At 42.7% G+C, this 24,701-nt stretch overlaps 1 protein-coding gene across 6 annotated transcripts in view; it reads left to right on the top strand.

The window, feature by feature from the left end:
- The first annotated feature begins 875 nt into the window (after positions 1-875).
- GCLC (glutamate-cysteine ligase catalytic subunit) overlaps positions 876-24,701 on the top strand; it is a 68,827-nt gene continuing 45,001 nt past the window's right edge. The window contains exons 1-4 of one of the 6 annotated variants that reach the window (XM_030555608.1): positions 876-1,165; positions 19,181-19,293; positions 20,803-20,985; positions 22,312-22,494. In XM_030555608.1, coding sequence (XP_030411468.1) covers positions 1,016-1,165; positions 19,181-19,293; positions 20,803-20,985; positions 22,312-22,494 — 629 coding nt within the window. In that variant the 5' untranslated portion in view covers positions 876-1,015. The other 5 variants (XM_030555611.1, XM_030555609.1, XM_030555610.1 and 2 more) reach the window with 5 other exon arrangements.

Here is a 24,701-nt window from a genome sequence, read left to right as displayed (position 1 = left end):
TGGTCATTGGGAATACGCACACCGGGCAAACGAACCCCCAACTGTTGCACCCCCCTGCAACAGTGTGGACCAGCCCTGAGAGGGAAGGAGGGACCCGCCACTGAATTGCCAGACATGCCACCCCTTTCCGTTAGCCGCCCTTGTGCCGGGACTGGTAGCACCATAGAGTAGATGAAACAATGAATTCACACTACTTGTGGCTCTTTTGGGTAACGACCCCTAATTCGGCTCCTAAACCACTGGGTAGCACTGCTGTAATCCATTTCACGTGTGAGCCTTTAGCGTGTGCTAGCTCAGGGAGTCTCTTTATTTAAAACTATTTTAATAGGATTTCTGCCCCAGAGGGCTCGTGGGTGCCATAAACTAGCTGGGATCACTAGCAAGTGATTACGATCAGTGCTGGGCCGACCGGACCCACGGTGTGTGCACGCTGGAGACCGCTGGTACAATCTGTGAAGCTTAAGAAACCCGTCTTTCCCAAGGGAAGAGACGCTACTTCGGAAAAGCCCTTGCCCCAGTGCCCCCAGATGGGGACGCCCGAGCCCAGCGGGCTCCCGAGCAATCCGCCGGAGCAGGCGGACTTCAGAGCCGCCCTGTCCTAGCAAGCGCGTCCGCCACCTGCAGGGCTGCACAGCGGGGCTCGGGCTGCGAGGCGGGGGCGCCCTGCCCCAGACGCGGGCGCACGAAGTTCCCGGGCGGCAGAGCTCCGCCTCCAGCCTGGGTCCCCTCAGCCCGGGGTTGGTAGGTGTCCGCCGGGCCCTCCCCGCGGGGTGACGGGCGGCCCAGAGGCAGGGCGCGGGGAGGGCCCGGCGGAAAGTGCTGAGTCACGGCCTGACGCGAGCCGCCGCCCGCCCCCGTCACGTGCTACGCCGGGACAAGGCTCCTGCCGGCGCTTCCGCGCACTGCGTCCGAGCCGCCGCTTCCGCCTCCCGGGGAGCACCTGCCGCTCCGAGAGCCCAGGGCCACCCGCGCCTTCCTGCCCTGTCCCGCTCCGCCCGGCTGCGGAGGCTTCGGCATGGGGCTGCTGTCGCAGGGCTCCCCGCTGAGCTGGGAGGAGACGCAGCGGCACGCGGAGCACGTGCGCAGACACGGCATCCTGCAGTTCCTGCACATCTACCGCGCCGTGGCCGAGCGCCACAAGGACGTTCTCAAATGGGGGGACGAGGTGAGCGGCGGGCGGCGGGGGGGCCGCCTCTCTGCCTGTCAGCTGCCCTCCCGAGAGCCGCGTGGGCTCCGGCCGGGAGCGGCTCGCCCCCTGGGGGCAGGGCGGGGACAGACCTGGCGGGCGGGGGCCCAGGTTGCTGCCCTTGGTGCCTACGCCCCCGCGGGCCGGCAGGCAGCGGTCGCCGGACGCCCGGCACCTTTGATTTCGCTGCGTGTTTCGTGTGTGTCGCACTTCCTTCCCCGGGGGTGGAGGCGGCTTCGGAGTTCCAGCCCCGGGGCTGCCGGCCGGCCGGGAGCGGGAGGCGGGGGTGCGGAGCAGCGTGGGGCTAATGCGGGGTGCGGGGGAGGGTAACTCTCCATCGCTGTTTTAACGGCCTCCCCCTGCAGTGTGCGCTCCGGGCCAGAGTGATGTTTAAACGCTTTCCCGGGGCATCTCTAGACGTGTGGTACTTGGGGCGCTGCTACCTCACAGCAACTGCAGTGAGTTGCCTTTTTAAAGCCAAAAAATGTTGTGCACCGTTCGGCTTTAAAAAACGAGTCTTAAAAACTAAACTCATATTAAGCCTCTGACTTAATTGTCAGGAGTGGATAATTGTAAGGGGGGGAGTTGGTCAGTGCCTAGAAGATTAACTTCAGTGTTAGGTTCCTGGAGACCATCTGTTCAGAATTTTTCCTTTGGGTCTTAGCTTCTGAGCGTGAGATTGATGGTATACCACCACTCTTCAAGATTGCTTTTAAAGCAGGGGTAGGCAACCTATGGCACACATGCCAAAGGCAGCACGGGAACTGATTTTCAGTGGCGCTCACACTGCCTGAGTCCTGGCCACCAGTCCAGGGGGGCTCTGCATTTTAATTAAATTTTAAATGAATCTTCTTAAACATTTTAAAAACCTTATTTACTTACAACAATAGTTCATATATTATAGACTTATGAAAAGAGATTTTCTAAAAACATTAAAATGTATGACTGGCGCACACAACCTTAAATCAGAGTGAATAAATGAAGACTTGGCACACCACTTCTGAAAGGTTGCTGACCCCTGTTTTAAAGTCTTAAGTGCACTAGTGGCAGAGGTAGAATGAGTGTCATTTTCCCTACCATATGGGTCATGGTGAACCACCCCAATTTGCCCCTGCAGACACTGTTAGATGCTATTCTGTATAGGTTCTGTTCTATCATCTGTTTTGTACTCCGGTACTTAAACCACACTCATGCTCAGATACTATGAGCATCTTCCAGTCGTTCATTAAGCAAGGTGACGTTTATTCTCACATCCCCGCCCATGTGCCAAGAAGTGTTTTGGTAGGTTTTTTTTTGTTCTTAAATACACCTGTTTCTATGTATTTATAAAGTCAGAGAAGTGCTCCTTGTACTTGGAGTGGAAGATGGTGAGGTTTGTGATAGTTTTCAGTTCCTGGAGGAGTTAATTCCACAGCCTTGGACCAGCGTTTGAGAAATTTATATCTCCTGCACAGACACTTAACTCTTATTACTTAAGTCAAGGCTTCCCTGCCCCACAGTGGGATCTAGGATACCACCATTCTGTCAAAAAATGTTAAGAGCTAGCAGGTCACAGCTTGAACCATAGTGCAAATATTTGGTCTCATTATCTGTAGTTATTGAGTAGTACATCTCCATAAGAGGTAACCCCAGGAGACCTGGACATCCCTGTGGAAGCAAGATAGACAAGGGATTCTTGCATTGCACCTCAAGCTTTTTTGCTAGATCACTGTCAAACCAGAGAGATCCAGTCTGCTATTACGAATAGATTTTCAAAGCACAGTAACCATGGGTATAATCCATCCTGGGAAGGACTCCATTATGAACGAATTTTGTTTTTAACGGCTTATAAATGCTCTGGAGATTAGGGCAGCCCTGTGCACGCTGGCAGTTGTCAGAGATCTTGTATCCAAAAAGGTGGTCATGGGGCAAGTGCACTCTTGGGCCACCATGTTTTATGTAAACAATCCAGGAAGGCTTTTGATTGTACCTCCTTTGGGAAGTCCTGTAAGCATGAGAGTGAGCTCTTGAGCCCCTTGAAGATAGCTGGGCAAAGAGACTGCCCTCTCTGCTGAGGGAATGTAAGGGTCTCCTTTTCTCCGCTCTTGGTTGTAGCCCTTCTTAATGTTCTTTCTCTGATGACCAGACACAAGCTGCCAGTTCTGGCCTGGAAAGAGAGCACCACTGTGAACAGACTGTCCATGTTTCAGAGTAGCAGCCTGTTAGTCTGTATCCGTAAAAAGAACAGGAGTACTTATGGCACCTTAGAGACTGACAAATTTATTTGAGCATAAGCTTTTGTGGGCTACAGCCCACTTCTTTGGATGCAACTGTCCATGACTGGCAGAGCAGACCTCACGCCTTTTTAGTATGAAAGTTAAATTTATTTTTTTTTAGGTTTTCTGTTACATCTTTTTTTAGATTTTCCTTTCTCCCCCCTCCCCCCAGTCTTAAATTAGCTTTTCTTTCTGGCAGTTTCCTCTACCGTCAGAAGAACTGACTGGAGCTATCTGAGGGCAACTTTTATACTTGGCAGATGCAATGCATGATGTCCAGTAGTGGGAATGGCTTGCCCTCTGCTTGGCTGCTGATGTTTTCAAGGGTCAAAATCTTAAGATCTAAGGGAGTTCTACCAACTTAATGCTAAAGAGCTAAAATGTAGGCCCGAGAAGGCTGTATAGGCCTTCAGGGAAGCAGAATTATAGGCAACAAACTTTCCCTCTTTCTGGTTGTACTGACCTGTTGCCCCAGATGTAGTAATATAGATTTGTGTACTGTATTATGTTGAGCCTTTCAGAGAGCAGGTTAATACCTGTGACTTCTTTAAAAATGTTTTTATAGAGCAAGCAGGAGTTATCTCAACTCAATCAGAAAAGATTATTCATTATTTCATTGCTGTTATTTGTTTACCGTTGCTACATAATGCAGTGACATCTACTATTTTACTTGGCAGAGTACTATCAATCAATGTATGTTAAGATAGTTCTGTCTTGACATACTGTAAGCTGGGTCTTAAGGGCTCAAAAAGGCATTGGAATCTGTCAAACATTAGTTGGTGAAATTTGTGATTTGAATTTATGGTTCTGTGCCCACACAGAACAGTAACTTATTTTGCTTCCATATTTTTTTCAGCTTGTAAAACAGTTAATTTGTATTAGACGCTGACTAGCTGAAAAATAAATTTGATTTTTAGATTTCTCTGATCAAATAGCCAAGATTGTGGAAAGCTTTGTGGCATCTTATGTTGAACTCAGAAGAGTTAACCCTGTTTTAAACTTAACAAAAGAAAGTGCTGTGGACTTGGACCCTGTATACCAAATTATAGCTTGAAAAATGTTTTTATTGCCATGGCTATAAACCCTTAAAGATAGGAATTAATAATGGCGATGACAACTCTCACCTAACTGTAGTGATACAGTCAGGGCTGCTGTAATAAAACTGTTATAAAATACATTTCTGAGATACAGTTGAGTAATAGCTTTCTTTCTTTTTCTCTTTTCCTTTAAAAATAAAAAATACTATCAAAGATATACTTTCCTGCCCAGCTCTATGTCTGAAACAGTGAGGTCATTACCTGCAGATCCTATCTGTTCTTGTCCACAGGCAGATAGAAATATTTAAGATGCCTTCTCCTTTCATCTCCAAAATTCCTTTTCACAAAGTGGAGTCACTGTTTGCTTGTGAATGCAGAGAGAACCTGTAGCCTGGGGTTGTAGAGTTGTGCAACATCTTGTCCTTTCTAGAACATTGTCATTTTGTCGTAACATAGCATACCTGTAGTACACTATGCACTTGGCTTACAAAGGTGTTAAGCACCAATGGTTCCCCTGACTTCAGTTGGAGATGGAAGTATTTTCCACCTCTGAACATCAGGCAGAAGGTATCTGGACATAAAACAGCATTCACACCACTGTTGTGATCCGCTTGTTCTGAACAAAGCTAAACATAGCTAATGTAGTGCTATATCCCTCCCAGTGTAATTCCACAATGTTCCCGCCCACCTTTCAGTAGCAAGTTTGAAAGGTGAAAGCATTGGCTCTGTGACCTCTTGAGCTGGTAATCTACTATCTTGGAAGAGGCTAAGATGATACTCAGTCATGTCTTTGCCAGGCAGCTTCCCTCTTTCTTTCCCTCTCCTCCTCTTTCCCCCCCCCCAAAAAAAAAAAAAAAGCCCACTGCTCCAACAACTGAACCCTCACAGCAGCAAAGACCAACACTACGCTGCAGGGAGGTAAGGTAGACCATATTCTGGTTTCTCCACAGTTAACATCCTGAAAAGGTATCTGTACACTGTATTGCTTTATCTGTCTCTCATTCTATTCCAGTTCATCTTTCTGTCTGCAACTCAAAGCACACATATGAAGTTTAACTTTTGCAGCCTATGTTGGATTCTGAAGAGTGAAATGGCTGGGTTCTTGGCCACTAGACTCAATTCCATTGCTTTGTGCTGTGCATGCACTTGGGTATACAAAGTGAAACCCTACTGCATATATTTTATTTAAGTTTGTCTCTGCAGTCCACTTTGCTGCAAGACAGAACAAGGTGATTGATGGTTTTCAGACCTTGTGCCATGCCAGACCTGGAGTGAATGATGTGAGCAAAAGAGTGACTGAGGGTAGGGCTACACTTGAAATTTCAAAGCGCTGCTGCAGGAGCGCTGCGGTGGCAGCGCTTTGAAGTGTGAGTGTGGTCGGAGCACCCAGCGCTGCATGTAAACCACATCCCTTACGGGTGTAGCTTGCAGCGCTGTGAGCCACGCTCCCAGCACTGCAACACTGATTACACTGAGGCTTTACAGCGCTGTATTTTGCAGCGCTCAGGGGGGTGTTTTTTCACACCCCTGAGTGCGAAAGTTGCAGTGCTGTAAAGTGCCAGTGTAGCCAAGCCCTAGAAGAGAGATGGGGAAAGGGAGTAAGAAGCAGCACCAGAACAGGAAGGAGATGCACCAGTGTGTATAAAAGTTGCAAAAGGGTAATGTTTTTGGTCAAAATGAAAGCTGCAGAAAGCAATAATGATTTATGTGCAAGAATGTGAATGAAATGGCAATCTTGCTTACAATTTCTATTCTGTCCTTGCATGTTTTTTGAAATTAGACACAATGACCCTTCTATTGGGTGCAAGTCGTGCCAGTGTCAGTTTTTAGGCATAGAATACAATGAAGTGGATTCAGTTTTCACAGGGTCATTTTCCTTTTAAAGAAAAGATGTATGAATCTGGACGGCTTGAAAACTTGCCTAGCAGCTAAGTATATTAGCCACAGTGAAGAATCTGTGCCACCACACTCTTTAAAATTTAAATGAATAATACGAGTTGTGTACTCTTTGCATTGTATTTAATTTTAATGTTCAGTCATCTTTTTTTTTTTTTTTTTTTTTTTTTTTTTTACAGCTTAAAAAGTGCACTCTCCTGATTTTTTTGTAAACCTTGTTTCTTCCTGACCCCCTCTCTCTTCTTCATGGTGTATATTTTTCTACATTGTATTTCATCATCTTAACCTTTCCTTTTTTTTCCTACATTGTTCCGTCAGCTTCATCTATATCTATCAGACACATTGATGAAAACGATTTATTGGGGAAGAGTCAACATTTTTTTTGTAAAAGGAAATCATGCCTCACCAATGTACTAGAATTCTTTGAGGAGTCAACAAGCATGTGGAGAATGTTGTGTGATGGATTTTCCCTGGGGTGCTACCTGGAACTGGGGTAACACTGAGCCACCTGGCCCACTAGCCTGAGCTCCCTCTCAGACAGTACTGCTGTGACAAGCTGTAAAACCTTCCAGCCTGCACTTTCACCAGCGTTCATACAGGTAGGGACATACCCAGCTGCATCTGACCCTGGAGCAGGTGATTGAGAGTTCGAGTCCCTTCATGGTTGTGCTTGTGCAGTCACATGCAGGCTCTCTGACCAGCCCCTGAATAGGAAGGCTACAGGTATGGTAACTCCCAGCTCCCCAGGCACGCATCCCCTTGGGAGTATAAACCCAAAATTATACCGTCTGGCGCTGCACAGGGAACTGTACAGCGTAAGATGATAAAGTTTGCCCCCTCCCTCAATGGGGAGAGGAATATGCCACAGTCTTTACCCATTGAGCTATAATTCCCATATACTTCACTCTAACTCACTGGTTTAGATAAAGCAGAAACAAGTTTATTAACTATAAAAGATAGCAAACAGATGAAAGCAGCTTACCTAGCAAATAAATGCGAACTAAGCTTAATATACTAAATAGATTGGATATGAATTAGCAAATTCTCATCCTGAGAGATGATACAAGCAGGCTGCAGATTCTAAAGGGGGCAAGCTGCACTTGCTTTACAGCTTGGAATCCCCAGGGGTTTCATTCACAGGCTAGAAATCCCTTTAGCTTGAGCTCAGCACTCCCCCCAGTTCAGTCTCTCTTAATCAGGTGTTTCCAGGAGTCATCTTGTGTAGGGAGCGAAGAACTACAATTGATGTCACTCCCTGCTTTATATAGCTCTTGTATAGGGCTGGAGCCTTTGTTCCAAAGCTTGGTTCCCAGACCAATCTGTGGAAAAATACTGACTCCACAAGATGGAGTCAAGAATGGTCACATGTCCTTGTAGAGTCTTAGCAGCCATTACTTTCAGGCTGTTTGGAGTGTTCAAAGGAAGGCTCACCATGTGGGAGATAAGCCTCTCCTAAGGCTTACTGTTTTTTCCTAATGGCTCACTGCCCTCCATAGGCCCTTCCCCACCAACTATATATAGACTGATTGTCTAGTGGGCATTACCCAGATGTAACTACATTTGAAATACAGATATAGTCAATATTCATAACTTCAGGTACAAAAATGATCCATGCATACAAATATAATTATATTCAGCAAATCATAACTTTTCAAATGACATTTCACATGACCCATCTTGCATAAAATGCATCATAATTCTGTATTTTTCATGTGTATATATAATATCACTGTGAAGAATAAGGGGTACAGTGTCACAGGGTGATCCAGTGGGTATAGTGTACTTCGATTTTCAGAAAGCCTTTCACAAGATCCATCACCAAAGGCTCTTAAGCAGAGTAAACTGTCCTGGAATAAGAGAGAAGGTCCTCTCATGGATCAGTAATTGGTTTTTTCATCTGCTTTGGCACTCAGCCACAAGTCCCGCCTTTTGCGTTGTCGGTTCTGTACTGTTCTGCGAGCGTTGATCTAGGCTGTCGTCTTTGCCGCTGAAGATGGGTCGTTCTGATACGCACGATGCAGGCAGTGCTTCTCTGCAAGTAAGGCCTGGATTTCTGCATCATTTTTGTCAAACCAGTCTTGCCGCCTGCGTGTGGAGGGCATCTGCATGCAACAACTTCGGTCTCACCATTAACATCAAGAAGACCGAGGTCATGCACCAGCCAGCTCCGTACTCAGAACCGTCCATCACTGTAAATGGACAGACTTCAGGCAGTGGACCGCTTTACGTACCTGGGCAGTACCCTTTCCCGAGCAGCGTCAATCGATGAAGTAAACTGCAGAATTGCGAAAGCCAGCTGTGCATTTGGCCGATTGCGCTCCAGTGTCTGGGAACGTCGAGGGATCAGCCTACCAACGAAGCTGAAGGTCTGCCGAGCAGCGGTGCTTCCAACTCTGCTGTATGCCTGCGAGACGTGGACTGTCTGTCGGAGTCATGCATGAAGGCTCAATCACTTCCCCATTTCCTGTCTGTGAAAGCTTCTAAAAATCATATGGCAGGACTAAGTGCTGGATACTGAAGTCCTTATCAGAGCCAGCGTGCTGTCAGTTCACACACTACTGATGAGATCCCAGACCAGATGGGCCGGACATGTCGTGAGAATGTCAGACGAGCGCATTTCTTAACAGCTCTTCTACAGAGAACTCACCCAGGGAAAGCGCTCCCATGGAGGACAAAAGAAGCAGTTCAAGGACATGCTGAAGACCTCTCTGAAGTGTCTCGATCAACACCGCCACATGGGAAACCCTCGCACTGAATGAGCATGGCGCAGCCTCATTCACACAGGCAGTAATACCTCCGAGGCAAGGCGTACTGCTGAGGCTGAAAGAAAGTGTGAGCTGCACAAGTCCAGAGCTGCCCGCACATCATCGACAGTGCTATCACGTTTGCTCAACATGTGACAGGACGTTCCACGCCCGAATCGGACTGTTCAGTCATCTTCGGACGCACAGAGCCCAGTCATCAAATGAATGAGTTGATGTTCGTCCATTGTTATTGATTTAAGACCTCAACATCAACTGGTTAAAAGATAGGAAACAAAGAGTAGGAATAAATGTTCAGTTTTCAGAATGGAGAAAGGTAAATAGTGATGTTCCCCACAGATCTGTACCAGAAGCAGTACTGTTCAGTATATTCATAAATGATCTGGAAAAAAGAGTGAACAGTGATGTTGTCATAAACAGATAGCTAAGGGTTAATGTTCTTTTACCTGAAAAGGAGTAACCTGAAACACCTGACCAGAGGACCAATCAGGAAACAAGACTTTTTCAAATCTGGGTGGAGGGAAGTTTGTGTGTGAGTCCTTTGTTCTGGTCTTGTGCCTGTACTCCCTCTCGGCTATGGGAAGGATTTTTCTATCTCCTGCTCTCTAATCTTCTGTTTCCAAGTTGTGAGTACAAAGATCATAAAACAATAAGGGTTATTGGTTTTTTTTTCTTTTGTATTTACATGTGTGTACTTGCTGGAATGTGTTAAATTGTATTCTTTTCAATAAGGCTGTTTATTCATATTTCTTTTAAGCAATTGACCCTGTATTTGTCACCTTAATACAGAGAGACCATTTTTATGTATTTTTCTTTCTTTTTACATAAAGCTTTCTTTTTAAGACCTGTTGGAGTTTTTCTTTAGTGGGGAACTCCAGGGAATTGAGTCTGTGCTCACCAGGGAATTGATGGGAGGAAGACGTCAGGGAGAAATCTGTGTGTGTTAGATTTACTAGCCTGACTTTGCATTTCCTCTGGGTGAAGAGGGAAGTACTTGTGTTTCCAGGACTGGAAACAGAGGGTGGCATCCCTCTGTTTAGATTCACGGAGCTTGCTTCTGTGTATCTCTCCAGGAACTCAGGGAGGGAACACCTGGAAGGGAGGGCGGAAGGGAAATGGTTTATTCCCCTTTGTTGTGAGACTCAAGGAATTTGGGTCTTTGGGGTCCCCAGGGAAGGTTTTTGGGGGGACCAGAGTGCCCCAAAACACTCTAAATTTTTGGGTGGTGGCAGCTTTACCAGGTCCAAGCTGGTAACTAAGCTTGGAGGTTTTCATGCTAACACCCATATTTTGGACGCTAAGGTCCAAATCTGGGAATAGGTTATGACAGAGGTGGCAAAATTTTGCAGATGATACAAAACTACTCAAGATAGTTAAGTCCAAAGCAGACTGCAAAGAGTTACAAAGGTTCTTACAAAACTGGGAGACTGGGCAACAAAATGGTAGAATAAATTCAATGTTGATAAATGTAAAGTAGTGCACATTGGAAAACATATACATATAAAATGGAGTTTCTATTAACTGTTGCCACTCAAGAAAGAGCTCTTGGAGCCATTGTGAAAACATCCATTCAAGGTGCAGTGGTGATCAAAAAGGCTGTTTGGAATCATTAGGAAAGGGATACATATGCAAGATAAAGGCAATATAATATTTTGTATATAAATCTGCTACACCCACATCTTGAATACTGTTGTGCAGATGTAGTCGCCCCATCTCATTTATTTTGTGTGTGTGTGTGTGTACATACATGTGTATATATACATATTTATGTATTGGAAAAAGTAAAGAAAAGGACAACAAAAATGATTAGGGGTATGGATCAGCTTCCATATGAGGAGAAAGAAGGCTGGTACTTTTTAGCTTGGAAAAGAGGCGACTAAGGGGCGGGAATATGATAGAGGTCTATAAAATTGTAACTGGAGTGGAGAAAGTAAACTGGGAAGTGTTATTTACTCATAACACAAGAACTAGGAATCACCAAACAAAATTAATAGGTAACAGGTTTAAAACAAACAAAAGGAAGTATTTTTTTCACACAAGGAGTTGAACTGTGGAACTCAGCCAGAGGATGTTGTGAATCATAGATTATTAGGGGCAAAGACTATAACAGGGTTCAAAAAAGAACTACATAAGTTCATGGAGGCTAGGTCCATCAATGGCTATTAGCCAGGATGGGCAGGGATGCAAAACCATGCTCTGAAGTGTCCTTAGTGTCTGTTTGCCAGAAGGTTGGAATGAGCAACATGGGGATGGATCACTTGATGATTACCTGTTCTGTTCATTCTTTCTGAAGCACTTGGTGTAGGCCACTATTGGAAGACAGAATACTGGGCTTAGATGGGCCATTGGTTTGACCCAGTATTGCCATTCTTATGGTCTTAGCCAATCCAGAGAACTAAAATGAGGGGCCCCATTGCCAAGAGCAACACCCAGGCAAGAAGCCAAGCACACCTTCCCATGTGAAAGGGAAGGGTAAGCTGGTTTCTTTACCAAAATGTAGTTCTTGGAATCTACACAGGAATGTTGTCTCTGCCGAGTAGTTGTCCAACAAATATGGAAGAGAACATATTCATTGCATGGATGGTAAGAAAACTCTAATAATTTAACTTTCTCCCATCTTTTGTGATGCTTCCCAGAGCTAGCTCCTGTGCCAGCCCTCAGATGCTGTTTAAGGCTGTTCCCAGCAGCAGCTATCGCAGAGTGAAAGCAATAGGTCTTTGACAGTTGTATTATTGCCCACGTGATTTTTGAATAGTTGTAAATTAACTGAAGCAGCTGAGGAGAAATGAATCTGGGTGTCATTATGCACAACTCAATAAAGACGTGCTCCATATGCTGTGGTGGTCCCCCCCCCACCCCCCAAAAGTGAACAGTGTTAAACTCCACAATACATGGATGGAAAATACGGCTGAAAAATTATAATGCTGTTATATAAATCTGTGCTACACTCATTTGGAATATTGAGTTTTGTTTCGGTGTCTCTTTCTCAAAAAAAGGAAGGGGTTTGAAGACTTGACAATAAAAATGAAATAAAGGAAAAACTTCCATAAGAAGAAAAGTTGAAAAGAATTTAGAAGACCAAACTCCTCTCCCCCCCAAAAAAAAAAGGATGTGCAGAGAAAGTAAATTGTATATTTAACTCTCTCATCTTGCAAGAATAAGTCAATGAAATTTGAAAAGCTACAAACATATTTTTATTTTATTTATTTGTACAACACAGTTATCCTGCGCAACCCATTATCACATAGTATCTTTGAGGCCAGGAACTTAATGGAATTGAAAAAAGTCTTTAAAGCTTTCATGTCTGACAAGGATAGCCAGAATTAAAATAGTAAGGTTTTTAAAAAGTAGAAAACTTCATGCTTCGGGTCACTAGCCAAACTCGGGGGGGGGGGAGTGGGGGGGGGGCAGGAGGGATAGGAAAAAAACCTAATCATATGAGTAGGTTATTCCATAATGGTCCCCTGCAGATTGTCTTTGTCTTTCCTCTGAAGCATCTGGTAACTGACTGACTATTTGAATACATCGATTGCTGTCTGATCTGGTTATAGCATTGCCTGTATTGCTAGTTATCTATATGTAAATATTTAAAACTTCAGCTAGATGAAGATACAAATTGACACAGTCACCTAAAATAAATCTTACCTATGTTACTAATGCTATTAGAAGTGAGCATTTTAAAAATGCAGTATGTTTATCACTGTTTATGCACTTTGTTTATGTTTTGTGTATTTCTCTGTGTGGAGAATGACGATGAATGAACTGACTTTCATTCTCAGGTTCTACTTATTGCTGCCCTGCATTGGTTTCATATGCTGCAGAAGAATGCTGTTTTAAATCATTTCCTTGGCATCTTAAGTTTGTAGAAACACTTGTATTGGTCTTTAAGTTTTTTGTAAAAGCTTGTTTTTACAAAATTTAAATGTTGATTCATGTCAGTTCTTTTAAGCCTCTACAAATTATCCTTCCAGGCAGTAAAATTCTGAAAACAGGCTGTATTTTTTTAAAACTCTTATCCTTCATGTAAAATTCCAGTTTGCCCCCTGCCAAATACAGCATGACTAGCTCCATTCGAATGGTGGCTATGTTTGAATGGTGCTTGAATGGTAGCTGTCTTAATCACTACTTGCCTGTGTGCCACATGAGAAAAGCAGCACCCAATGAATGATTAGGTTAATTGCCACATGACTGCTTGTTCATGCTTTTTCTCCGAGCACAGTTTGACTAAATACAAAAAGTAGGATAATGGCATTATTCCAATACAAACAGAAGATTTAGCATGTCCCTAACATTTGTATAACTGCATCTGCTGTATTGATCATGTTGGTCTTTTCTAGGCCAGGATTTAAAGCTGCTAACGTGTTAGCTGACACTTTGAAAAGCCTAGAGTCTGCACTAGATTTTAGAAATCTGTTAGCTAATGCATGCTAGTGTTACACCTTAAATCTTAATCTAGACAAGCTTGCCTTGTGGTGTTTCTGTGCCCATCTGCCTTAGTGTGACCTTCAAGCATATCACTCCTTTCCTGTTTTTTACTATCCTTATCAAAACCCTTTACAGGAGAGAGCTTAAGCTAATTATTTTGCATTTTTTTTTAAAAGCCTCAACCCTCAAGATGTGTACATAGTACATATTAACCTCTCCAATGTCCCTGTGATCACCTAGCCTCTGCCTCCACCCTCCCCTTCATTTCATCTGTGGGTCTTGTCTTAGGCTATGTCTATACTACACTTACAGCATCACAGTTGTACCAATGCAGCTACGCCATTGTAAAAGATCTCGTATAGCCGCTCTGTGTCAACGCAAGAGAACTCTGCCCACTACGCTTAAACCAGTGAAACTTATGTTGCTCGGGCTGGGAAGAGGGAGAATGTCTTCACCCCCCCCCCAGCGACATAAGTTTTGCTGACATGTGGCAGTGTAGACATGGCCTTAGATTGTGAGCTGCTTCGGGGGTGGTACTCTGTGTTTGTAGATATAGATCTATTTTTTGTAAGACACTATAGCTCCATTGATACACATTGAAGGAATACTTCAAATGGAAATAACGGACTTTGCCACTGTAAATGTGAAACTTTGGGGTTGCTGACCTCAGCTGTATTTCTGCATAGTCAGTATTACTGCAGTGTTTCCTGCTGGTATAGATTACTGACCTCTAAACTGGCAGAAAGGCCAGATTTGAAATATTTACTAGACACCTGATTTACAGAAGACGTGACCTATTAGGTTGAGAAAGATATGAAAGACAAGAACTGAGCTGGGGACACTGGTAAAGTCCATGGCAACGCCTAGATCAGAAGCCTAGCCCCCAGGTATCAGGGGAGGAGAAGGCACCACTCTTGAATCCTACTTGAGGGATGGAAGAGGGTTCAGTCTCTCATCCTCCTCTGGTTAGGAGGCATATGATAAATTTGATTACTCTGCTTCTCTCCTGTCCCGCCACCCTAGTATCCACCCAAGTAATGGAAGAGAGAAAGGGCTTCCTACCTCTTCTCCCATCCAGAGCCTCTTAGCTACTAGAAGAGGGTAGGGGTTCCATTACTCTACCCTGTTCTTATCCTTCCTATTTTGGGTTCTCCCCCGTGCTTGCTTTTGCTCCTGATTTTATGTTGCTGCTTTAGAAAACTATTCCTGAGTTTTTCACTACTGTTCACATGGTTGTGAATGACATCAATGAAATTGATGAGAGCTTTGTTAATTTCTTAGTGCTGCTGCTTGTCACAGATAAGAGCTTCAGCAGGGGATTGGTTTATAATGGTTCACTTCTGGAAGGTTATTTTTGCAATGCATAAAGGCTAGAACTTTTTCAGTGACAGCTAAAATTTGTCAGAAATTGATGTAGGTTCTCTCACCAAGTGATGAATGGATTTTTCAAGCCCTACTTGGAGACTTTAATAGTAGCTTTGATCATCCATTATTTGGAGCTCCTGTGGTAGAGGACCATTCTGATTACTGCTCTAAACTAATTTCTGTAAAATTCAATATCAAACAAGAACAAGACTTTATTTAAAAAGAAAAAAGAGTTGTGATTCTGGCTTTGACTAATGTTTCTTTATTGGTCCATGAACAAACTAAACCTATGTGAAGTAGAAAACACAGTTGTACAAACGAACGTCTAAAATTGCATGAAAGACATAGCTTTTCAGTTTAAACCCAATACAATTCATAAGTAAGGCCTTTGATGTTAGTCACATTTACAATATAAATCTATTTATGTTCTCTTTTTACAGTATTACGCCCCTCTGTGTTATGTGGTACAATGATCAAAGAAAGGAGTTCTTTGTTCTTTAATGTTCTACATTTTTTTCCTTAGCTGTATATAAATGACTATAATCTCTAAGGTTACATTTCAATAACCCTGCTTCCTGGTTTGTGGTACGTGCTTCAGAGGACATCCTCTAGTCATGTAACACCACGTGCAAAATATCCTGTCCTGATGTAAATAGGGGAAGGGGAATAAGCAAACGCTTTCAGCTTAGTCTGTTTGTTATCTAAAACATGAGCTCCCCTACCACCACCTGCATTGTCACTTGAATTCTGTTTGCAGTGGCGTGAACGTAATACTAACACATTTTCTATCTTATCTTTTATTTGTGAGCTAAAGTGGGGTCTGTATAAAACCCTTGTCATGCTTTTTTCTTTGGGTTCGGTACTTGGCATATAGAAGTTCATATTAATTTAAATGAATAAAGCCAGGGAATTAATGTTTTACTGAACAACAAGTCTTTATTCCATTAGACCAAAGCTATGCACAGGAACACTGCTTTAAAAGTTTGACTCCCTATATTGCTCTAACCTAGTAGACGTGAGCATCTATAGTAGGATGTTCTACAAAAAATAATGCTCCTCTGGATTCTCGTAAGTATAGATACCATCTGTCTTGTGCCAATAAAATCTTCTGTTCTTACTCTATGGAGTTTGAATAACTAAAGGTGGAAAAGCTATTCATGCTCTGCTTCCAGTGTCATTTTACTCTCTCTTCATTTAATCCCAGAGGATATGTCTACATTGCAGTAAAAGGCCCACAGTAGGCCTACATCAGCTGACTTGGAGTGTGGGGCTATAAAATTGCAGTGTAGATATTTGGGCTCTGACTGGTGCCTGGGTTCTGGGATGCTGCGAGAGGGGAGGATTCCAGATGCAAAATCTATCATTAAAGGCACATTATACTCCTGGGGGAATTCTATGCCAAAAAATTGAAAATTCTGCAATACAATATTTCAAGACTGCACATTTTATTTGTCAAAATAACGCACTGTAATCATACCAGTTACAATTATTTTGGTAATTTATTTCAAAATCTCTCTCAGCAAGGATACATTACAGACCAAAGAAAAGATTCTGGTAACTTTTTTTTAATTTTTTGACAAATAAGTTCCTTGCTAGGCATATTAATACATAAGTTTGTGTAATTCATTTAAATTACAATACAGAACTGTATTTCCTGCACCTGTCAGAAGCACTACAAAGGCTTGGGGGAGTTACCTCAAGAGTTGACTTGCAATGCACTGCACATAGAACTACACCTTACAATTATTTGGAGAATTAAACGGGTGAAGAATGCCCGCAACTCACTTAATGAGCAGGGCATCTTGCTGGGAGTTGCTCCAGATTCTGCATGGCTGTCAGCTGTCCTCTGGGTAGAGATTAAGATGGTTTTCATTACTTAGAAGGCTGAAGTTGCCTGGGTCTTGCCTACCTGAGATCACCTTTCTCCCTGTTCTATGCCATCATTGCTGTGAGGTCAGCAATGGCTCTTGAACTGGATCCCCTGTATTATAAAAGAGAGGGGGCTGCTAACTGGGTGTACTCTGCTAGCACTACACAGCCTTGGAACTTGCTCTCCCTCCTGGATCTAAAATGGTCTGAACTTAGTGACATTCCATGCATGCACAAAGCCCTCTGTTTGATAGGGATTTGAGTAAGACATAGGGGTGAGAGGTTTTTTAAGAGTCTTTTTTTTTTTTTTTTCCCCCACTGTGTGCTGTCTGAGATAAGATTTGATTATTTAAGACTGATGGAATTAATATTTGTATATTATTAATGCGGATTAGTTATGGTAAGTCCAATTCTCAGGCCCCTCAGAGCTTTTTCTATGGATGTTACTTTCCCCCCCATGTTAAATCTAAAGAAATCTCTGGCAACTTATTCAGCGATCAGCCCACTCTCTGCTAAGAATGCTTTGTCTGGCTCTCATGCTTTTCATCCTAATGCTTGTTAGCTGCATTGTCTTGGAATGCAGCTGTCCTAGAGATTTATAAGTGGAGATGAGGGTCAGTGAGGTAGCTGGTTGATGGCCTTAAAACCATTTTTCAAGGTTTTGATCACACAAGACTAATAGCCAATGGTGCGATTGGAACACAGAAGTCATGTTCTCACAGCTGTCGATCATGCTAGGATGAGCTATTGCATTCTAAACAAGCTGGATCCTCTGGATTGGTTCTGCCTGTACCCCCAGGTGCAGATAATTCCAGTAATCTAGAAGGAGGTGGCTAATGTGTAGATTGTCAGCCCAATCCATCCAAGAGGAGGGGGTTAAAGTCTGACAGGCTGAAGATGAAAGAAGGTATTTTTCCATATTATAGTTGCCAGTCATCTAGGGTTGGTGATCTACCAGGAGCTCAGGGCTTCTCCTCACTTTGAATGGGGGGTAGGTACCTTAGATGGGAAGCAGGACAATGACCTAGCTAGTTTTTGAACCAACTTCACTTAAATCTTGGCTGGGTTTGATTTGAGCCAGTTCTTCATCCAGATACTGATTGATTTTTTTTTTTTTTAAATTTTTTTTTGTGAGCATTGTGACATCTTCGTAAAAGAACTGGCAGCAGATGGTTTAGTTAAATGAAACTGACAAGTTGCACTCTCCCTGCAGCTAGCACCATAAATGCATATACAACTCTTAATTGTGACAGTGCTGTGCTGAATAGTGATTAGACTCTGTGAAGGGGAAAGAAGGTACTCTGTGTTAGCTCTCGTCTCCAGATGGCTTGGCATCCAAACTCCAAATCAGATAGTGTTGCTGAGAATTGCTTTTTAGTTTGTGGAGGCTCTCACACCCAGATTCCTGAATTAGGCAGTAAGGGGGAGAAGGGAAATAACTTTTCTGCATCCACCAGCATTTTTTCATTACAGAACAAACAAGAGGACAAAATTAAAGGTGCTCTTGCCTGGTTGTAAGTCAGCTGAAGTGGTAGTGAATGATGAAAAATATATATATATATAATATTGAAAACTAGTTAAATATCAGCTCTGTTTGTTTCTAGACCCTGGTGTGTGTCATGGGTGTAGAACTTCCGTTAGCTGTTCACGGAAACCTATGATATAGTGTCTTTTTGATGTTAGTTGGGATCTGTTGAAATTCATTAAAAACGTGAAGGATAAAAATAACTGCTTTGTTTTTAGCAGTCTCCAATAGTTTGCATCTCCTTTTTTGAAAGAAAAAAATTTAAAACAATCAATTAACTCAGTCCTACTTGCTTATATCGTTAACATGCTCTTCACAATAAATCCATAGTGCAACTACTTTTGCCAATAACTCATCAAATTTGATATCCAGAACTATATTGCTGAACTTTCAACAAATCCAGCTGTATATTAAATGGAAACCAGGTTAAGTAGTATTTGACAGTTAGCAATTTAATTTTTCCCTTCATATAATAAACATACACCTCTACCCCAATATAATGCTTTTGGCTTGGGAGCCAAAAAATCTTACCGCAATCTCTCAAACTTACTTTGATCCACGGGAGTACGCAGCCCTTCCCCCCCGCCCCCCGGAGCACTGCTTTAGCGCATTCTATCTGAATACATGTTATATCCAGTCGCATTATATCAGGGTAGAGGAGTATAATGCATTTAACAGTCTCTTTTATTTTAATATTTAAATAGATTTACAATTTTTCATGATACTTACTATACAAAGAAACTGTTTATTCCAGGGGCTATTATCAGCTTGTGTATAACTTTCTCTACTGTTTTAACGCTTTTTTAAAAATATTCCTAAATGCTAACATTTTGTGTGTTTTCATTCATTATTTACAATAGGTGGAATATATGTTGGTAGCTTTTGATCATGAACATAAGAAAGTACGTTTGTCACTAACTGGAGAAGAAGTTCTTCATACACTGCAAGAGAAGGGGGAGAGAGTGAATCCCAAGTAAGCAGCAGTTTCTTTTTATCTCCTTGTGTTAATGTACTATTGTGCAATCTTTAATTACGTGATCACATATGTTTTTTTTCTTCCACAGGGCGCCTGCCTTATTTAGTACACAGGATGGGTGGTTGTCTGGGCAGGAGTCAGGTGTACGTGATGAAGGAGGTTGTTGTCTGTAGGACTCCTGCCTTAGTATTTGTTGCAGAAGTTGGAAGATGTGTAGTGAATTGGGCAGGGAATTGCAGGAATTTAAAAAAAAAAAAAAGTCTCACCCTTGAATGTTACGCTGGAGAATTGGATTCTATCCCTGCCTGAGCTATGGAGTTTCTATGTGATGCTGGGCAGCCTTTTCTGGCCAACTGAACATTTCAGCGTATGTATAAAATGAGGGGGGAAAAAAACAAAACGAATAAAAGCAACCCAACCCTCTGGCAGTGCCTCTCAAAGCCTCGGTCTAAAGACTTCATCTTATGTTACAGCACTAAAAAGCAATTTAGACATTGAGGCCTGGGCTCTGAAGCCTGGGGACAGAGTGGGTTTCAGCCTGAGTCCAAACATCTTCCCAGCCTTTTTCAGCTCCATGGTGTGATCCTCGTGAGCCCAAGTCTGAATCTGTAGACCTCAGCTCTGAGAGACTCTGCCAAGGTATGGGTTTGGTTTTTTTGCCATGTAGACATGTCCTTAAGTTTATGTTCCTTGTTTTCTCAGTGTCCAACTTGAGATCCTATGGCTGACAACTCAGTTGCAACTTTCCAGAATGGGACTTGTGTTTTCAATATACAAAGTGCTTTAAAAATGCTGAGTTCTCTGAAAAATCAGGCCTTAGGTGTTTCAAACCTAAAGTTTAGTTGACACTTGACAATTTTGACTTTTTTGGGGCAATCTCTGTTCCCCATCTGTAATATGAAGATAACACCTAATCTCACAATGGTATTGTGAAGACAAATGTTTGAAGCATTCAGATACTCTAAGAGCACAAGAGAAATGCCCAGGAGGAAACGAATAATTTTGTATTCAGCGCAGTATATGTATGGTATATATTAAATTAGGCCTGGAGCCTCATGCTGATTGAGAATAAAAACGAATATTAAATGACTGTTCACTGAAAGAGGCAGAGGTCCTGGGGTTGGACTTGAATTAGGGCTGCATGTGCAACCTTAATTCTGACTTTTCCTGACTTTTTTGAGTGCTTGACTTTGCAAGCTTATTGTTCTTTTAATATAGGTTAATACAGGGGTTTTTTAATGCAATTTCCTTATTTAGAATTTGTCTCCGCATTTTTTTTTTTTTATGTTTAAACTACATTGATCCTTCAGTATGGGTCTTCAGAGGGGTTGAACTTTGAGTCAGAGCCCAGACCTTTACCACTTGAGCTAAGAGTAAGCTTTGAGAGGGGAATGCACTATCTCTGGGTTCTGGAGGGAAATGTTTTCTAGTTGTTACAGAGACCTTGCACCACAACCTGGCCCCACCCCTGCCCCACAATTCGCTACCCCTCTGCTTTCTACTCAGGTGTCTTCCTCCCTGCCTGGGTGTCAGCAGAGGGATCCTAGAAAGCACAGGAGAGTCTCCCCTGCTCTTATTTTTTTGCCCAGTACCATATGAACCACAAGACGCAATTGCATGGGAAGTCCTGTTCAGCTGGTGCATTCCTGGTATGGAACGTGCTCAGCACAGATGGGGTCTTCGGAGAATGTAACTGCCAAATTCTTATCTAATCTTTGTGTGTGTGCAAATGGATTTTTTTCATAGGCTTAGAACTTGGACAGATTGGGGCAAATTTGCCCCAGAAAGGTGTTGTGGAGTAGGTCCACCCCGTCAGGGAGTGTAACAGTGTGGGGTGGCCCAAGTGGCCTAGTCTCCCCAGTCACCACAGCAGCCCTGGCTCCTAGGGCAGCATGGCCTAATGGTCAGGGTCAGTGCAGTAGCCCTCTGTGGCAGGGCAGTGCAGCACAGCGGCCAGAGTCAATGGGATGGCCCAGCAGCCACCTGGCCCCTCCCTACTGCACCAGGTCCAGGCCTGCTTGTGGCAGGGGCATTCGCCACTGACTCAGCAGGGATCCTTCCGAAACACACTTAAGTCAAACCCTGGTTCCGCAACCAGATCAATGCTTAGTTCCCTTGTGCTACTTCCTATTAGTCCTTTCATGGCCGGTAGTCTCGGGGGTTCTGTAGTCTTTCCTCCATCTGCAGTGTTAGGCAGCTGAGGGTCAGTTGGTGCTGCAGCCTGGCTGGCCTCTACGTCCTGGAGTGCCAGCAGTCTCTTTGCAGGAGCCTGCAACACACCTCCATGCCCTTCGAGGGTCAGCCCAAACTGAGCTGAACTGCTCCTTTTTATGTCCTGGTTCCAGTTGGAGCATGTCCAGCAGGGACGAGGAGGTGTGGCTTCCTCTGTCCACAGGGTGTGCTGAACCCTTGCTGAACCAGTAAGGGGTAGGTGCACACCATTACAGAAAGCAAAAAGCACATCTGTGACACCATGGTAAGTCTCTGCTGCAAAGTGTGGAGGCATTAGAGCTTCTCAACAAAACAGATGTAAGAATTTTGTAACATGGGAAAAATACACTGTTTTGCCCTACACTTGATCATGGGAGGAAAAAACAGAACAGTTTAGCTGAAACTTTAACAGGAAAGACTGTCAGCCTCCAGCAGACATCCAGCATGCAAAATTTCAGCCCAAATGGTTGAAGTTTGGCAAAGTTGTAAGCAACTTGAAAACAGGGTCTTTGCCTAACGCTTTCTATAATTATGTTAACTACAAGTGACACTACTAGCTCTGCCTGTAATAGACATCGGTCACAGTCACACAGCACTTAAATGGTAGAAACTACTACTACTCTCACATACTGCAAGATAGGTGCTATCAAATTTCTAATTCCATAGAATGTTAGAGATTTGGTAGGCTTTTGAAATATGCGATCGTTCTCAAAGGTTCTAGTCTTCCCTATAATTCATACTTAATAATCTATCTCTTTTGTAGTTGCATAAAAATATTTAAACTGTGGTATTCTTCCATTCCAGCCACCCAACACTTTGGCGTCCAGAATATGGAAGTTATATGATTGAAGGGACACCTGGGCAGCCATATGGAGGAACCATGTCTGAATTTAACACTGTACAGGACAACATGAGGAAACGACGGCAGGAGGCTGCTTCTGTGTTGAAAGAAGATGAGGCTCTTTGTACTGTGACATCATTTCCAAGGTTAGATGCTGTATTTTTTTGAGAAGTACATGTGTAAGGCTGTGGGCTGAATGGCCTCTGGGGCTGATGAACACTTGTCATGTAAGTGATTTTCAGTTTGAAAAGAAAAGGAGATGAATTTAAACTCACTTCTAGCTCTTGCTGGTCAGGTCAGTCCGTGCAGCTGTGTGTCACATAATTCATTTTTGATGATTTTCCCAAAAAGTTATTTCCTGTTGATGCTGATGTGCTTGTGCCTAATTTTTCATTCTTGTAGGTCACTTTTAAGCATTCCCCAATAGCTTATCATTGCTTAGTGAAGACATTTCCTGAAATTATTGCAATATAAAATGAACATGCAGCATAAACTAAAATTCAGAGAACGATCTGTGAAGCAGAGTAAATATCTAATAAAGGGGGATTTCCTCCCCACCCCCTAGGTTTATGGAGGGGTTTGCTAAACATAACTAATCTGAAGCAAATTTCCAAACTGCTTATGTGAACAAAGCACGTGCATGCCTAACGCGGAGGAGAAAACTACTGTTGATGCTTTTTGAGGTGTTGAACTGATTCCTAATAGAAAAGGATTGTGAGGAACACTTTGAAATGAACAAAGTACAAATACAGAATTGTGATTGTGATAATATGAATCTAGACAGGGCATCTGCCTGGAGAGTTCTCTATCCTTTGTATGAACAACATACCTGCTTCTTTAGCTTGTAAAAGAATCTCCAGGAGAAGTAAACTAAAATAGAATTTGGGCATAATTATCAAACAGAAAGAAACATACTTCATAGTCTACACTTGAGAAAAATTATGTTTCCAAGTGGAAATCTGCTAACATACTAACTTCAGTTACCACATCAAGTCAAACATGGGAGGAGAATTTTGTTAAATTCTTAATAATGGGAAAAAAATCCTGTTGCACTGTAGAACAGGAGGTCTCTTGTAATTCTGGTTTACCTTGTCTGTGTGGCTCCTGAAGTGGAACAGAAACAGATGGTCCTAAAATCTGGCTCAGAGAATGGGTATTACAAAAATGGAGTTTGCAGGGAAGTTCCCAGTTCTGAGCCAAAAATATGGCTTTTTAAATTATGTCCCAGGAACTTTAAAACATGTATACTATCAAAATCTACTTTCCCTTCATGGAGTACTTAAACTGGTTATGTCTGCACTAACAGGAATGTATATAAAACTATACACTGGACAGCTCAGGTGTATTACAGAATTATTTTTGGCATTCCAGCCTTGTTAAAAGATTACACAAATTTACCAGCCTAAGTACAAATCTGCAGCCCCACTCTCGTTATGAAGAAAGTCACAAGAATTTTACTCCTTCCAAGGAGGCAGGCAAATAGAATTTTGAAAGGCTACGATAGTAACATGCGAAGCTGGTTGAATTTAGCACTTGAATCTAGTAAATTATACACAGTATAAGCTATTTATAACATTGGTTTTGTTCATTTAAGCTAATATTTTGATCCTGGCTCTCAGCCATCTTGCCTTTAAAGTCCTGTTTGGTGGAGCAGAGTCTAGCTAACTTTCTTTTGCTAAGATGTTGTAGAGATGATGCAGCACTTAAAAATTGCAGGCATCTGGAAAGTTTATAAAAAATAATGAAAGCTGCTGTAGTTCTCCCAAGCAGGAGCAGTAAGAAGGGGGTATAGAAATGTACTTATTAAAATTAATAGCCTTGGTCATACATAGCATGTGGTGTGAAGTAAGTCAATCATTCACGCTTACCTCCATCTTTGCTATTGTTTGTCTAATTTTTAATAAGAAAGTCATATATCGTCTACTTTAACAATTTCTGATCAGTGTCAAAGAGAATGATTAGAGTATATAGAGGTTATTATATAAAATGTGTACATTTCATTGGCTTCAAAGAGTTGCCTAATGTAGAACTGATAAATGAAATTGTTTGTTTTTAATTGTTCACTTTATTAATGTAACTTCTGTTCACCATTCACTACACTTGCCTACACTGCAACTTCTGTTCCATATTGTAATTCAAACCCCATTTTAAAACACTCACTCCATTTTGTAAAAGCTTCCTCCAACCTTCATTTTTGCAAACCCTGCTGTAATCTTATTAGTTTAGTTTAGATGTGTGAATGAGGTATGTATGAATGATGGAATCAACCTCCAGCCCCAGCCTGCCCTGATGAGATAAAGTTCAAATACCAAAAAGAAAAAGACAACAGAACACCTGATGAGTGTGTGTGTGT

The sequence above is a fragment of the Gopherus evgoodei genome, chromosome 3, assembly GCF_007399415.2.
Source record: "Gopherus evgoodei ecotype Sinaloan lineage chromosome 3, rGopEvg1_v1.p, whole genome shotgun sequence".
NCBI classification, from domain to species: domain Eukaryota; kingdom Metazoa; phylum Chordata; order Testudines; family Testudinidae; genus Gopherus; species Gopherus evgoodei.
Note: the sequence above shows the minus strand (reverse complement) of the source record. Positions and strands in the feature narration are given on the sequence as shown.